At 41.8% G+C, this 16877-nt stretch overlaps 1 protein-coding gene across 1 annotated transcript in view; it reads left to right on the forward strand.

Moving 5' to 3' along the window:
- Positions 1–271: 271 nt before the first annotated feature.
- SLC35B4 (solute carrier family 35 member B4) overlaps positions 272–16877 on the forward strand; it is a 34470-nt gene continuing 17864 nt past the window's right edge. Inside the window, exons 1-2 of the mRNA XM_055307390.1 lie at positions 272–1177; positions 5895–6008. Coding sequence (XP_055163365.1) covers positions 1101–1177; positions 5895–6008 — 191 coding nt within the window. The 5' untranslated portion in view covers positions 272–1100. The remainder of the gene's footprint in view (positions 1178–5894; positions 6009–16877) is intronic.

Here is a 16877-nt window from a genome sequence, read left to right on the forward strand (position 1 = left end):
AAAGCAAAGACTATGAGAAGGGATTACTCTTTAAAGATACCTGGTGGCCACTGAGGGATCCCTTGATGGGATGAGCCCTGGGTGTCATACTATATGTGGGCAAATCGAACTTAAATCAAAAATGTAAAAAAAAAAAAAAAAAAGATACCTGGTGGCGAAATGGAAAACAAGGATAAGTTCGTCTGAGCAGGATAGCAAGCCACGGGGGGGGGGGGGGGGGGAGGGGGCCTCCGTGGGGAGGGGGAGGGGGCCTCCGTGGGGAGGGGGAGGGGGCCTCGGGGCAGGCTGGCCGGCACAAAGTCCCTGGTCTCACAGGCCTGCGCCTGCTCTTCCAAACGAGGCCCGCAGACCAGCAGCGGGAGCGTCACCCGGGAACGCACAGCACGGCGCCGAGGGGATCACAGCCCGCAGCTGAGCCAGGCCCAGGGAAGCAGGTGAGACCGGCATTACCGTTCCCGCCCTCACCTAGGGCGACACGCGGCTCGAGGAAGTCGCCCGACGCCGCGGAGCGGAGGAGGGGCTGAGCCGAGGTTCTACCCCCGAGCCTCAAGTTCTTTCCAAGAAGTAGACAAGCAAGTCCACAGGCCCCGTGTCTACCCCCGCTCTTGGCGGGGGGCCTGTTTCCGATGATGCCGTCTCCCACAATCGACCCCAGAGCCGCACTTCCGGCGCCGTCAGCGGCGACCCGCACAGCACAACCGTCTCCGAGCCTCCAGCGGCCTCTCCGCACCGGAACTTCACTTCCCAGCAAGCCCAGCGGCCTCCTGCCGCGCGAGGCACGACGGGCACCTCGGCCCGCTCTCCTCTCTGGCGGAAGAACCTTGAGGCGGGACCCGACGTGGCCGGACGCAAGGGCGCGCGGCGCCCTGGGACATGTAGTCTGGCCCCGACCGGGACGCCCCCTCGGATGAATGGGGCCCAGGCGGACTGCGAACTACAGCTCCTCGGCCGGCTGCGTCGGTGGCCGCCGCGGGGGAAAGGGAGCCGGCGGCGGCGGCGGCGGCGGCGGCCCCGCGGGGATGTTCCGTGCGGCGGGGGACGCGGCGGCGCGGCTTCCTGGGGTGGCGGTCTAGGCGGGCGCCTCCTCCCGCGCTCCGGCCATGCGCCCGGCCTTCGCGGTGGGCCTGGTGTTCGCAGGCTGCTGCAGTAATGTCGTCTTCCTGGAGCTCCTGGCCCGGTGAGTGACCGGCGCGGGGCGGGGCCGCTGGGGACCCGGCATCCCCGGAGGGCGACGCGGGGTCGGCCGCCCCCACCGCCTTAGCCGCGCACGGGATTGAAGCCTGCAGAGGGTTCCCTGGGCCGGGCCCCAGTCGGCCGCGGGTCGTGGCAGCACCCAGCGTTCCTCCAGCTCGTGGCTGCATCGCGTCCCTGCCGCCGCCGGGCTTGAGCAGAGGATGGGTCCTCGCCGAGGAGAAGGCCTCTTTCAGGTGGCCGCCAAGGCATTCGTGCTCTTGGCCTTGGAGATGGACTTGACCCAGGCGCGCCTCCCGGCGGCGGCGTGGGACGGAGGCTCGGTCCGGAGCCTGGCCCCTTGACCAGAGACAGGACTTCGGCACAGCCCGCGGATCCAGGGCGCGCATCCCGCGCTGTCGCGGTATACCCTGGGGCTGATCGTGACACTTCCCCAGAGGGAAGCGGGGTCCGCTTTACAGAGGCGGCGCTCAGCGCTGAGGAGCGGCAGAGTTCAGCGGATGGGCGCTGCTGTGTACCGAGAGGAGGCAGGCGGGCCAGCACACGCTCGCCCCAAACTGTCCAGGCTTGCTTTGGGCGTCCTCCTCGTTTAGCTGCTCTGGGCGGAGTGAGGAATAAGCTGTCTGTGGCGTCACCTAGTGCCCTGTGTCATAAGGTCGTGTATGTGTGTCTATAACACAGCAGGACATCCGATGGCCTTCATAGGATTTCTGCCTAATGTTTCGAGCTCTGTAAGGGCGTAAGATTTCAGGCTTATCAGAACGATCTTGTGTACCAAGCAGGCCAGGAGTTACAGTCTCTTTACTGAAAGTGAAACAGGTCCCAAGAAGTTAGGTGAGGTGGCAGGGCTAGCCCGGCACCTTTTGCGACCTCCGTGTTATTTTTGAACTTAAGCCGCCCACAGAATTCTGGTCAGTTCCTCACGTGCAGCCCGCTACGACTGTGTTTTGCCTTCGCGTTACAATTCAGAATTGCCTTCGCGATTAGTCATTCTGAAGCAATCAGTTTGCTCAGGGTGTGGGTTAAGTTTTGCTCTTGCAGAGCTTGAAATCTTATGCAGAAAGTGTTGATGAAGATCCGTCCCCTATTTTGGGAGTAGGTGGAGAGAGGTTTAAAAATGGAAAAAAAAAAAAAGCATCCCGTTGTCAGTCTGGTACACTTCAAAGGAAGATCACTTTGGAAATGGATTTAAAAATATTAAAAAAGTGGGATCCCTGGGTGGCGCAGCGGTTTGGCGCCTGCCTTTGGCCCAGGGCGCGATCCTGGAGACCCGGGATCGAATCCCACGTCAGGCTCCCGGTGCATGGAGCCTGCTTCTCCCTCTGCCTGTGTCTCTGCCTCTCTCTCTCTCTCTGTGACTATCATAAATAAATTTAAAAAAAAATTTAAAAAAATACCTTAAAAAAATAATAAAAAAATAAAAATATTAAAAAAGTGGTACGATTGGGGCAGCCATGGAAATGGAGCTCAGAGAATAATGTTATATTATAAATATATATAAATAGAATACTTGGCGTTGAATATGCCATTAAATTAAATCATGCCAAAGGCTGTATAACATCATCATATGCTAGCACCTGAAAGCTCTCCTTACCAAGTGGGGCTCTTGGCTAAATTAGTTGAAAGGTGCAGGTGGTGGCTCCAGCCTCACAGGGTTTTGAAGGATTCCATAAAATCCAGGCGCAAAGCACCTGAAGCACATTGACTTCCTCTTCTAACAACTTCTGTTTCAGTACAGGTAAACCTTGTATTAACGAGCTACTCCTGAAAAGTCGTGGATAAATCTAACGTTATGGAATGTTTTGGTGAAATATAGCAGCTTCTATGTAGAACAGTTGGAAGAATTTATAAATAAATCCTCCTTTTTTTTTTTTTTTTGTAAATCTAGCTTTCTGCATACAGCAATGGGTTTTCATAAAGTGATGGAGGGATGCATTTATTAATTTAGTGACTGGTGTACACCAGACTGAATAGTGGCTTTTTCCTGATTTGCTTGGGCAACTCACAACGTACCTTGTTAAAAGATCAATAAAATAAGAGCAGGTTGGACCAGATGGTCTTTAAGGTTCTTTGTAGATTTGGCCTCCTCATAAATTTTGACTTTAACCTGGGACATTACAGTGGAAAGCTCGTAAATTTTTGTAGAGCAGGAACTGTGCTCTCATATGGCTTCCTTGGAACCATTATGTGCCCTAATAAGTGCCAACTAGAACACTAAATATAAATGGAAATGGTAGAGTGACTTGTAGGGAGAAGGAAACATTTTTATCCATTTCCCCCAAATTGGAAAACAGATTTAGGTTTTTCTTTCTGATTTTTATATCTGTAATTGGGACCTATAATAAAAAGCACCACCCAGCCATACAGAACAGACATGAAGTCATGAATGAATTCCTTGATGTCCTTCTTGAAAGAGCTTGGAAACGAGATGCGCACACACCAGCTATCTAGCTAGCCAAGGTAGTGTGTGTCTTACGTCAGGAAAGCAATCTGAAACATTTTCTTTTTCCTATTTTATTTCACAATCAAGTGTATAATGTTGACTCAAGGAAGTTTCCTAAATCTGGAGAACTACAGAAGGCATAAACTTCTTCAAAGTTGCTTGTCTTTCAAGTAAAAATTTGAATTCTTGACAAAGAGAATTCAAAGTAAAAGAAACTTTGCAGTTGATTATAATTGTTAAGAAGTTAAAGTTCAAGGAAACAAGTGATTTAGAGAAAAGGACCCACAAGCTTTTATACTGAAGTTTTAAAATGAATTACTCAAGTTAAAACAAATAGTTCCATTGGTAGCCATACAACAGCGTGTTCCCCAAAAGAGCTCTCTAAAATGACTTTTTTAAAAAAAATTTAATTATGTGAGTACATTAGGGATATTTTTAAATCCTATGGGAATGGACAAAGTAGAATAGGGTTGTCAAGGGATGAGGGAGGAGGCAATGGAGAGGGACCCGGATGGGTATGGGATTTCTTTGGGGGATACCCTAAAATGGTAAGCTGCACAACTCTGAAAATACTAAAACCCACTGAATTGTAAACAGTTATATAAAGGGAGCCTGCAGACATCACTTATTTGCCCTATAGCTCTGGGAGACTTACCTGAGTCAGTGCCATGTGACCCTCAGTGTCTTTAGCAGTGCAATGGGCATAATAACTACCTCTGTAAAAATACAAATAAAGATAAAATTAAAAATTATTATGCCTTTTAAAAAATTGAGAAATACACTTGTAAAGTGAATCATTTTTAGAAATAAATGGTTTCTTTTTATCTTTCACACAATACTAATATTTGAAGTCATATTTCCTTAAAGTGAGGCACCCTCATATTCATTCAGCCGCTTGAGTGAAGTCTGGATACTGCGCCCAAAATGCGGGACACGAAGATGAACTGGACGTGGTCAGTCCCCTGACCTTCCCTGTGTGGCCCCAGGTTCTTACTGTTTCATACCCCACTTACTGTTTGTCGCCCTCATTACGTTGTCATCTCCTTAAGGGTTCAGGGATCATCGGGCACCACAGTGGGAGCTCCCTAGCACCTAACTTTACACTTGGTAGGTTCTCCATGATTGTTCTTCAGTTGAATTGCCTTAATCTATTGGTAAAGAGAAACTGGGTGGGAAGCAAGGAAGCTTGTTGAACCGCATTTGGGCTAAGCCTTGTGATTGGCACTTGACATTTTCTCATTGAATCCTCACTCCAGAATTAAAAATTTATCACCTTTTTATAGGTGAGAAAAAATGGTCAAGATAAATGTCTTTAAAAGGGTTACTATACTTTAATTGAAGACCTTCCAGTGTGCAAGATCCTGATGTTCTAGTCTTTACCTTTTTTCCCCCTCTGTGGCACACTGTCGAGTACTTTCCAGGGACTGGCTTATTTACTCTGCAAGAAACCCTCGAGACAGGCACTAATACTGTTCTCATTTTAAAGATAAGTAAACAGGATATGGATAGGGTAATTAACTTCCACTCTCACACTTCCATTCTAGAAAACTGGATCCTGCCTGCCATTGTGTAATTTTAACCACCATGGTTATTATTATTGCTCCTTATCTCGACTTAGCCCTGTCAAAGACCTTTGTCTCTGGACACTTTTTTCCTAATCACCCTTCCACAGATACATTTTATATTCTTTCATGTGCTTGATACTTAGAAATACAGCTTGCATCTCCCCACCCCAAGAATCAGTTGTTGCCCCCATGGGGACCTTATCTAAGTGATGTTCCAGTCACCAACAATGGGTCCATGTCTTCTATTGACAGTAGTCTTGGTGGCTCTGGGGCAGGAGGCTATGTGAACATTCCAGGAGACCTGAGCATATTGTTGTTGTGCTTGGGCTTTGCGGCTGAAGCTGACTAGTAACCTGACTGAAGCCCTTTAGATGAAGTGCATATCCCAGGTACATACGATCAACTTCCCAAGTTGACTAGAAAAGTTGTATCGTAGTTCTGACAACGAGCGTTATTGGCGTGATTCTTACTCCTGGCCTGCTACACCTAGGAAAGAGTGAAATAAGCTTGGATTCTTCCCTGTGAGCTCTGTTGATAGTCGTGTGTGATCCATGGGATATGAGATCTGAGATAAAGGTCAGTGGGTAATAGAAATCAATATTCCCTGTTACTTCAGATTCTCAGTATAACAAGTCTTGGTGCCCTTTATCTCAACTTTTTGTACCTTATTTGCCTTTTTGATATTTACTACACAGGAAGCATCCAGGATGCGGGAACATTGTGACATTTGCACAGTTTTTATTTATTGCTGTGGAAGGCTTTCTCTTTGAAGCTGATTTGGGAAGGAAGCGGCCAGCGATCCCAATAAGGTATGGCACATTGAAGTCTCCTTTAGCCGTTTTTTGTTTTTGTGTTTTAAGAAGTACAGGGCTTTTCTGGTACCTAGATAAAAGGAATATGAGACATCCTTTTATACAATCTGTGTAAAAAGATATTAGTAGAATAATGTAATTCAATTTCTGAATTTAATATGTTGTAAAACCCCAGGGAGCCTATTTTTAGAATAAAATTCCCACCGCAACACAATAATTATGACAGAGACAACAATGTGTATGTGTGTAATACATGGTTGGCTTAGTGTGACCACGATGTTTTTTAGTAGTTATGTATGCTAGCCTCATGTTGGTAAAGTTATCAAAAGCACTAAGAGTGGCATTATTGTTCCCTTTTAAAAATGAATGGTTTTGGGGAATAAACAAGTGGTGCTTATGCAGCCTTGTGTTACACTAAATGCCACTGAATTGTTCGCTTTAAAATGGTTGATTTTATGTTATGTGCATTTCCTCTCAATTAAAAGAAAGTGAATGGCAAGCTAAGGCAAAATTGTTGATTCCAGACCTCTACCCATTAGTCTGAATTTGCATTACTGTACTCAGGGGGCCAAATAGAAAACAAGACAGTTCTAATAAACAGTGTATTGAAAATTCAGCATTCTTGCTGAGAAGAACTTGAAATAAAAGTGTAAGGCATCCAAATGTGAGTCTGTAGTAAGATCAGGTCACTTAATCCCTTTGATATGGATATTCCTGGTGTGACCCTATCCAAAGACTGGTTAGGGCTCATAGTGGTTGGTGTTCTTTTGCAACATTCTTAAGTAGCCTGCTGCAGAAAATCTGGTTGAATTTTGTTATTAATCTTGGGACTTTAAATTTCCCAGCGTGATGCTCAGTATTCTGAATAGGTTTTTCATTAGCTTTAATATCTACGTAAAACTTTCTGCTTCCTAGACCAGCATTTACATCATGGTAGGAGCCTCTTTTTTTTTTTTTTTTAATTGCTCTGTTGTTTTATTTTCAAATTTTTATTTAAATTTTAGTTAACATACAGTGCAATATTGGTTTCAGGAGTAGATTCAGTGACTCATCACTTACATGCAACACCCAGTGCTCATGACAAGTGCCCTCCTTAATACCCATCACTCATCTAGCCCAGCCTGCAATCACCTCCCTCCATCAGCCCTCGGTTTGTTCTCTATTGTTAAGAGTCTTCCTATGTTTTGCTTCCCTCTCTTCCCCCCCACCATTTTCCATGTGTTCATCTGTTTTGTTTCTTAAATTCCACATATGAGTGAGATCATGTGGTATTTAGTATTTCTCCTACTGACTTATTTTACTTAGCATAATACACTCTAGCTCCATCTACGTGGTTGCAAATGGCAAAATTCCATTCTCTTGAATGGCTGCGTAATATTCCATTGCATATATTTACCACATCTTTATCCGTTCATAAGTTGATGGACATTTGGGCTCTCTCCATAGTTCAGCTATTGTTGATAATGCTACTATGAACATTGGGGTGCATGTACCTCTGAAAATCTGTATTTTTGTATCCTTTGGGTAAATATCTTGTAGTGCAGTTACTGGATCATAGGGTAGCCGTGTTTTTAGTTTTTGAGGAACCTCCATACTGTTCTCCAGAGTAGTTGTACCAGTTTTCATTCCCATCAACAGTGCAAGAGGATTCCCTTTCTCCACATCCTCACTAACACCTGTTGTTACTTATGTTAATTTTAGCCATTCTGACAGGTGTGATGTGGTATCTCATCGTGGTTTTGGTTTGTATTTCCCTGATTAAAGATATTGAGCATCTTTTCATGTGTCTATTAGCCATCTGGATATCTTCTTTAGAAAAGTATTTATTCGTGTCTTCTGTCCATTTCTTAACTGGATTGTTTGGGTCTTTTTGTGCATTGAGTTTGATAAGTTCTTTATAGATCTTGGATACTAACCCTTTGTCAGATATGTCACTTGCAAATATCTTCTCCCATTCTATAGGTTGCCTTTTAGTTTTGTTGACTGTTTCCTTTGCTGTGCAGAAGCTTTTTATCTTGAGGAATTACCAATAGTTCACTTTTGCTTTTGTTTCCTTTGCCTCTGGTGAACAAGTCTAGTAAGAAATTGCTATGGTCAAGGTCAAAGAGGTTGGTTGCTGCCTATTTTCTCCTTTATATTTTGATGGTTTCCTGTTTTTAGGTCTTTCATCCACTTTAAATTTATTTTTGTGTATGGTGTAAGAAAGTGGTTCAATCTCATTCTTCTTCATGCTGCTCTCCAGTTTTCTCAACACCATTTGTTGAAGAGACTCTTTTTTTTCCATTGGCTGTTCTTTCCTGCTTTTTGAGTATTAATTGACCACATAGTTGTGGGTCCATTTCTTGATTCTCTATTCTGCTCCAATGATCTATGTGTCCCTGATAGCCAAAGCAGTCCTGAAAGAGAAGAACAAAACTGAAGGCATCACGATTTCAGGTTTCAAGCTATATTACAAAGCTGTGGTCATCAAGACAGTATGGCACTGGCACAGAACAAGGACACCCCACACACACATTTTTGATTCCTCTGACCCTTTTCCCCCTCTTCCCACTGTCTCCATTCAGGTTGCCACTAGCACAATTCAGGAATCCATTCACTCTCAACCATTAACTTTTATAAGGTGTCCTAGCTGGCGTTTCTTGCCTCCCATGCCACGCCTCCATCCCTGTGCTTTGACTTCCTACTGTTGTATTGTGACATCCCCCTCTCACAAGCACTCAGGGGGTCACCAGTAGGTTCAGAGAGGAGCCCAGCTCCCTAACCTGCCCTTTGAGGCTCCCCTGGATCTTGCCCCAAAACTTCTACCTCCATGTGTTCCCATGGTGCTGGCTATTTTATTTTCTATCTGTGAAGTTGCAGTCAAAATCTTGAAATCATGGAAATGCCATTCATCCCGAGGAACAATTTCTAGGCCATTCTATGTAGGCACAATGTGGAATAGTTGGAATTCATTATTCTATAAGGCCTTCATGAACTCTATCTCCGAATGGCATTGTTTTAAGAAAATTTGGCAAGAAACCTTGTAGTATTTTAGAAGCTGTGAAATAGCTGTTCTTGGTGTTAAAAAAAAGTCAACTGAGTAAATTTGAAGATCTAAGTGGTTTTAGTAGATGATTCATGAATCAGGCAGTATCCATCTACCAAGAATAGAGGACCTCTACCTCAGCTAAAGAAGGGAAAGGCTCTTCAAGGCAGAGAGCATTAAAAAAAAAAAGAAGAAAGGAATTTATTAGCAAGATATGCATTGTTTAGGTGAGGTCACCTCAAAAGGAGAGCAGAAGGGGGTCTATCAGAAAATTCCTCAGTGTTGACCAGGGAATTCTACGTTGGCTGGTTAAAGGTGACATTGGGTGGGGGGAGGAATAAAGTCTTGGTTTAATGAGTTGGGTTGTTAACCTAAGTGACACAATTTGGGGCCTGTGGTTTTCTTTTGAGCACTACCCCCTTTCAGTCAGACTCTCAGCTCCGCTGAGAGATGTGATAAACATGTAAGGCCTTAGCACCACTCTCCAGTTACTGCCCTGAAGTTCTTTAAGTTTCTGTTGTTCCTTTGTGTGATATCCATAGATTGTAACCTTTTTCTTTAACCTCTGTAGTATTCACAGGTCACAACTTCAGATTACCACTCCTTAAATTGGTTATTTTGTTCCTTAGATGTTCCAGTTTTAGGGAGATCGTTTGCTTGATGGTTAGTGCCTACATGTATTTCAGGGTTGTGAAAGAATACAATGCACCAGAGAGATTATTGTCATTACCATAAGTGGGATAAATCCCAGTATTTGGAGTGCACTTTAGAACCATTGTCCCCAAGACCCAGACCAATCAAAATCAAACGAGTCCAAGACTCTGTGAAGAGTCACCTTTTTAAGCCCAGTGACTTGTTCTGTGATCCTACCTGAGTTTTAGCATCCCCGTGTGTTCTGTCCAGGCACACCAGGTGGTATTGGCCACAGCACAGGTACCTCCTTTGTCAGCTAATAGATAATAGCTGTTCTGTTATCTGGGAAATAGGGACCTATGAAAAGGAGTGAATTCTGAATCATGAATGTCTTCTGGTAGGCCCCCTCCCCTTTTCTTAAAAAAAAGATCTATTTATTTTAGAGGGGGCATGTAGAGGGAGAGAATCTCAAGCAGACTCCCCACTGAATGTGGAGCCTGATGCAGGGCTCATTCTCACCATCCTGAGATCATGACCTGAGCTGAAATCAAGAGTTGGGCACCCAACTGGCTGAGCCACCAGGCACCCTGATAGGCCCTTTCTAACTCAACAATGTAAATTTAGGGAAGTCGACCAATGAAGTGTCTTATTTTATCTGTGAAAAGTTAGGGGGGGGCACAGTTAGATTTTTTTCTATTTTGAAATAAAGGGTTGTTTAAATTTCAGAGGTTGCTGTGTTATAAGGACATTGAGACAACAAAATCTGGCAGTGAGGGGCTATTTTTGTGGAAGCAGAATGGATTTTATCCACATGTGCCACAGTCTTACAAATACAATATGAAGGCTTGGTGTTATTTTTTTGACAGTGTTTTCCATGTAATTTACACATCAAATGAGCCTAATTCATTTAACAAGTCCTTTGGAATGTTTGGGTCAAAAAACTTCACTTATAATTTGGTTGAGGAAGTTACTAAAAAAATTTTTTTTAAGATTTGATGTATTTAGTTGAGAGACAGCGAGAGCACAGGGGAGAGGGGCAGAGGAAGTGGGAGAAGCAGATTCCCCATTGAGCAGGAAGCCTATTGTGGGGCTGGATCCCAGGACCCTAGGATTATGACCTGAGCCGAAGGCAGACGCTTCACTGACTGAGCCACCCAGGAGTCCCAGTCAAAAATATTTTTAAAAAAGGTTTTAAAGTTCTTACCTAAATAGGATCACAGATTACCACAAAATCTAATACTTAAAAAGTGAAAGAGATTTTTACAGTCTTAGCCAAATGAGACCAAAAGCCTAAGAAAATCTTGTCCTTTTAATTGAGATAAAACCAAATTCTACTTTTCCACTAGCTTACTTTTGATATTAAAACTCATTTTTAAAAATAAATTTATTTTAATCGTAACCAGTTTGACCACACATGAAACTTCTTGTTTAAAGATTATTTTTCCACAAACCTCCTACTTTTTTCCCCCCTGCATCCCAGTTTTGTTCTATGTTTTTTCCCTTTAAACAACCAACCTCATTTTAGAACAAAATTACTTTTTTTCCCCTTAACAAAAAGTGTATTGAAAGAGGACTTTAGCTGCCTCCATTTTGACCTCAGACATTCTAGTCGGGTTCTTCTTTCCAGCTTGTCTCTTGGCTCAGGCTGAAGACCATGAGGGCAAAGCATCCTGTGATGGGAACGGAAGCTACCCCCTCCAGTAGTAGGAACTGCCCTGGGCTAGCAAGGTCCTGTCCATGACCGACCTGAAGACAATGGTTAATTTGACTTTCACTGTCTACATGTACATATCGTGTACCTTTGCTCCACATTTTCTTAAATATAAACCTGGAAGTATTTTTGGCACTTTAGACACAGTCTCTCAGATGTTAGTCCCCTATCTTCTGGATGTTGGCCTCACTGAAATAAATTCCTTGTTTCACCACCACTTTTTTTTCTTCCTTCAGATTTTGTGAGCGGCCAATGGCCAAACCTGGTCTGTTTAGGACCCCTGGAGCCAGGTGTTCTTGGGCTCCTGCGCCCTGGCTAAACTAGCTCCATTTCTCACTGCTTTGTCTCCTAAAAACACATCCTACTTTCCTGCCATACAGGGATGTTTTCCTTATTATTTCTACTAGCTTTAATTACATATTAATTAGAATTCTTCGTTTTTAAGATTTTATGTATTCATAAGAGATACAGAGAGAGAGAGACAGAGACACAGGCAGAGGGAGAAGCAGACACTCCTTGCAGGGACCCTGATGCAGAACTCGATCCCAGGACCCTGGGATCACAACCTGAGCCGAAGGCAGATGTTCAACCACTGAGCCACCCAGATGCCCTCTATTAATTAGAATTCTTAATCCTGAGCAACCTTAATTTCTATGAAAACTAAGAAGTAAGCTATTGGGGGGCTGTCAGTGTTACCAGCATTTTTTTAACTTGGATTTTATGAATACATTTCAATTTTTTTTTTAATTATTTATGATAGTAACACAGAGAGAGAGAGAGAGAGAGAGAGGCAGAGACACAGGCAGAGGGAGAAGCAGGCTCCATGCACCGGGAGCCCGACGTGGGATTCGATCCCGGGTCTCCAGGATCGCGCCCTGGGCCAAAGGCAGGCGCCAAACCACTGCGCCACCCAGGGATCCCCATTTCAAAAATTTTAAAAGCACATCCCTTTTAAAATTTCCCAGTGGAGTATTAACATATCCAAATATTTTAGTTTCTCTGTAATAAGAAACCAAAAGTAGATAAATTTAGTTTAATAATTAACAGTTTAGTATTTTCTTTTTTGGAAATTCTCTAGATTTGTTGTCAGTCTTTGCTTTACTTCCAGTTAGTTAACATACAGCATTATATTAGTTTTACATGTATGATAATATAGTGATTCAGCACTTGGATACATCACCCTGTGCTCATCGTGACAGGTGCACTCCTTAATCCCTGTCACCTAAGTCACTCATCCCTCCACCCCCACCCCTCTGGTAACCATTAGTTTGTTCTCTATAGTGGAGAGTCTTTTTCTTAGTTTTTCTCTTTCTCCTCTTGGTTATTTATGTTGTTTTTTTTTTTTTTAATTCCACATATGAGTGAAATCATGTGGTATATCCATTCTCTGACTTACTTAGCATTAAACTCTAGCTCTATCCATGTCATTGTAAATGGCAAGATGTCATTCTTTTTATGGCTGAAAAATATTCTGATATATATAGATACCACATCATCTTTATCCATTCATCAGTTGATGGACACTTGGGCTGCTTCCATATCTTGGCTATGGTAGATAATGTTGCTATAAACATAGGGGTGCATGTATCTCTTTGAATTAGTGCTTTTGTATTCTTTGGGTAAATACCCAGTAATGTGATTACTGGATCATAGGATAGTTCTTTTTTTAACTTTTTGAGGAACTTCCATACTGTTTGCCACAGTGACTGCACCAGTTTGCATTCCCCAACAGTACATGAGGGTTCATTTTTTCTCTATATGCTCACCAACACTTGTTGTTTCTTGTGTTGTTGATTTTTAGGCATTCAGACAGGTGTGAGTTGATACCTCATTGCAGTTTTGATTTGCATTTCCCTGATGATCAGTGATGTTGAGCATTTTTTCATTGTCTCTTGGCCATTTATATGTTGTCTTTGGAGAAATGTTCATGTCCTCTGCCCATTTTTAATTGGATTATTTGTTTTTTGAGTGTTGAGTTTTATAAGTTGTTTATGTGTTTGGATGCTCTTTATCAGATATGTCACTAACTAGTGTGAGAAGAATAAATGTTAACTCTTCTTTAAATGTCCCTGTGAAGCCATCTGGTTCTGGACTTTTGTTTGTTGGGAGTTTTTAAATTATTAATATTGATCTGTTTATTGATAGTATTGATAGTTTTTGTAATTTATGGGTTTCTGGGAATTTATCCATTTCTTTTACGTTGAAAGAAATGGATAACAACAAACGTCAGTTTGTTGGCATATAGTTTTTCATAATATTCTTTTATAATTGTATTTCTGTAGTGTTTGTCGTTTTTCCTCTCCCATTTGTGATTTTACTTATTTGGTTCCTTTCTCTTTTCTTTTTGATAAGTCTGGCTAGAGAGTTATCAATTTTATTGTTTGAAAGAACCAGCTCCTGGTTTCGATTTGTTCTATTGTCTTTTTAATTTCTACATCATTTATTTCTGCTCTAATCTTTATTACTTCTTCTGCTCGCTTTAAGCTTCATTTGTTCTTTTTTTAGCTCCTTTAGGTGTAATATTATGTTATTTGAGATTTTTCTTGCTTTTTGAGGTAGGCCTGTATTGCTATAAACTTCCCTCTTAGAACTGCTTTTGTTACACACTATTTTAAACCATTGTGTTTTCATTTTCATTTGTTTTTGTGTGCTTTTTAATTTCTTATTTCCTGATTGATTCCATTCGTTGTTTAGTGGCATGTTATTTAACCCCCATGTATTTGTGACGTTTCCAGATTTTTTCTTGTAGCTGGCTTTTAGTACCATAGCATTGGATTATTTTCGAATAGTCTTTTTTAATTCGTTGAGGCTTGCGTTGTGGCCTTGATATGTGATCTTTTCTGAAGAATGTCTGTGTGTACTTGAAAAGAATATGTATTCTGTGTTTTAGGATGGAATGGTCTGGATATATCCATTAAATCCATCTGTTCCAGTGTGTCTTTGAAGGCCATTGTTCCCTTGTTGATTTTCTGTTTAAACTATCTATTGATATAAGTAAGGTGTTAAAGTCCCCTGCTATTAGTGTATTATTATGAATTAGTTCCTTTATGTTTGTTATCAACTGTTTTATGTATTTGGGTGCTCCCATGTTGGTTGCATAAGTATGTATAATTGTTATTTCTTGTTAGATTCTATTATTACTATTTTTAGTATTATTTACTATTTACTATTATTACTATTTACTGTCCCTATTATTACTATTATTATTATTATTACTATTACTACTATTTACTGTCTTTGTCTCTTGTTATAGTTTTTATTTATTTTTACAGTGCTTGTTTTAGTTTGTCTGATATAAGTATTAATATTCCAGCTTTCTTTTGACATCCATTTGCATAAATGTTTCTCCATCCCTTCACTTCAATCTGTGCGTATCTTTAAGTCTAAAATGAATCTCTTGTATAGATGTATAGATGGGTCTTGTTTTTCTTATCCATATTGTCGCCCTATATCTTTTGAGTGGAGTGTTTAGTACATTTAAATTCAAAATGATTATTTCTAGATACGTATTTTATTGCTTGTTTTCTGATTGTTTCTGAAGACTTTCACTGATCCTTGTCTTTCATGGTTTGCTGGTTTTCTTTAGTGATGTATTTAGATTTCTTTCTCTTTATTGTTTGCATATTTATTATTGGATTTTGATTTGTGGTTACCATTAGGTTTGTATTTATATATAACATTTTCTGCATATAGCCATCCATATTAAGTTGATGGTTGTTTAAATTTAAACTTATTCTTTACCCCTCGCTTCCCCACATTTTAGGTATACGGTGTCATGTATTACATCTTTTTATTTTGTGAGTACCTTGACTGATATTTTACAGAAATACTCGTTTTTACTGCTCTTGTGTTTTCTACCTTCATATTGTCATTTTTGGTCTTTCCTTTCCACTCAGAGTCCCCATTAATATTTCTTGCAGGGTTGATTTAATGGTCACAGACTCCATTAGTTTTTGTTCATCTGAGAAACTCTTTCTCTCCTTCTATTCTGAGTGATAGCCTTGCTGGATAGAGTATTCTTGGCTGCAGATTTTTCCCATTCAGCACTTTGAATGTATCATGCTACTTTTTTCTGGCTTGCAAGTTTCTGCTGAAAAATCCCTTGATAGCCTTATAGGGGTTTCCCTTATATGTAACTGTCTTCTTTCATCTTGCTGCTTTAAAATTTTTTTTATCACTGTGTTTTGCCATTTTAATACAATATATGCTGGTGTGGATCTTCTTTTGTTGATTTTGTTGGGGATTTCCCATGCTTCCTGGATATCAGTTTTCTTCCTCTAATTAGGGAACTTTTCAGTTATTATCTCTGCAAATAAATTTTCTTTATTTGCTCTCTTTTCTTTCTCTTTTTGTAGGACACCTGTAATGCAAATGTTACAATGTTTTATGGAGTCACTGAGTTCCCTAAGTCTGTTTTCATTTTGGATAATTCATTTTTCTGTTTTGTTCATCTTGATTACATTCCATTACTCTATCCTCTAGGTCATTAATTCATCCCTTTGCTTCCACCCTGCTATTTATTGTATCAGGCATGTTTCTCATTTCATTTATTGAGCCCTTTATTTCTGCTATGTTGTTATGTCTGTGTTAAGGGTCTCATTCATGTCTTCCACTCTTTTCTCAAGCCTGATGAGTATCTTTGTGATCATTACTTTAAATTCTGTATCAGGCATGTTATTTTTGTTTCACTTAGATCTCTGTCCATGGCCTTTTTCTATTCTGTCATTTGGGACAGATTCCTCTTGTCTTCCCATTTTGTGTAAGTCTCTACACCTGTTTCTCTGTGTTAGGAAAGGCAGCTACATCTCTTCTTGAGGATAATGGCTTTATGAAGAAGAGGTCCTGTAGTGCCCTGAAGTGTAGTGTCCCCTCTTACCCTGCCACTTCAAGGAGTATCTCTAATGTGTACAGCATGTGGTCTGTTGTTGTGTCTTGGCCACTTTATCCTTCAGGCCAGTTGTCTACAGAGGCTTTCTTTGCCTCTTGTGGGCAGTGTTTGGTGTCTGGCCTCAATGTGCTGCATTTTAGATAGTTGTGCACTGGTCTGCCCATGAAATGAGACCTTTCATCACTGCCACTGGAACCAAGGCCCTGCAGAACTCCCAGGTACACTTCAAGTCACTGGTGCCACACATTGTATTTCCCCCGGCTGTTTGCCCTACCTTCTCTCCAAGAGTGGCCCCAGTGCCTCAAGGCTCTATCTGAACGAAACCCACTGCCTCTAGACCTCCAGGCTTTAAGCTCTACTGACTGCAAGAACTCACGAAATTCAGCCCCTCTCACTTTCCAAGCCAATCACTGTGGGGATTTGTTTTCTCTGTTGCTCCATGTATGTTAGTCTGTCTCTTGCTCTTCTCTGCAACAACAGCTCCAGGAGTCATTTCTCTCTCAAACTGTATATCTGCACTTCCTACCTTCCTTGATGTGGCCTCTTCTCCACCTTTAGTTGGAGTTTGTTCTGCTAGTCTTTGGGTCAATTTCTGGGGTATATAGGTTG

The sequence above is a fragment of the Nyctereutes procyonoides genome, unplaced genomic scaffold, assembly GCF_905146905.1.
Source record: "Nyctereutes procyonoides isolate TBG_1078 unplaced genomic scaffold, NYPRO_anot_genome, whole genome shotgun sequence".
Lineage (NCBI taxonomy): Eukaryota > Metazoa > Chordata > Mammalia > Carnivora > Canidae > Nyctereutes > Nyctereutes procyonoides.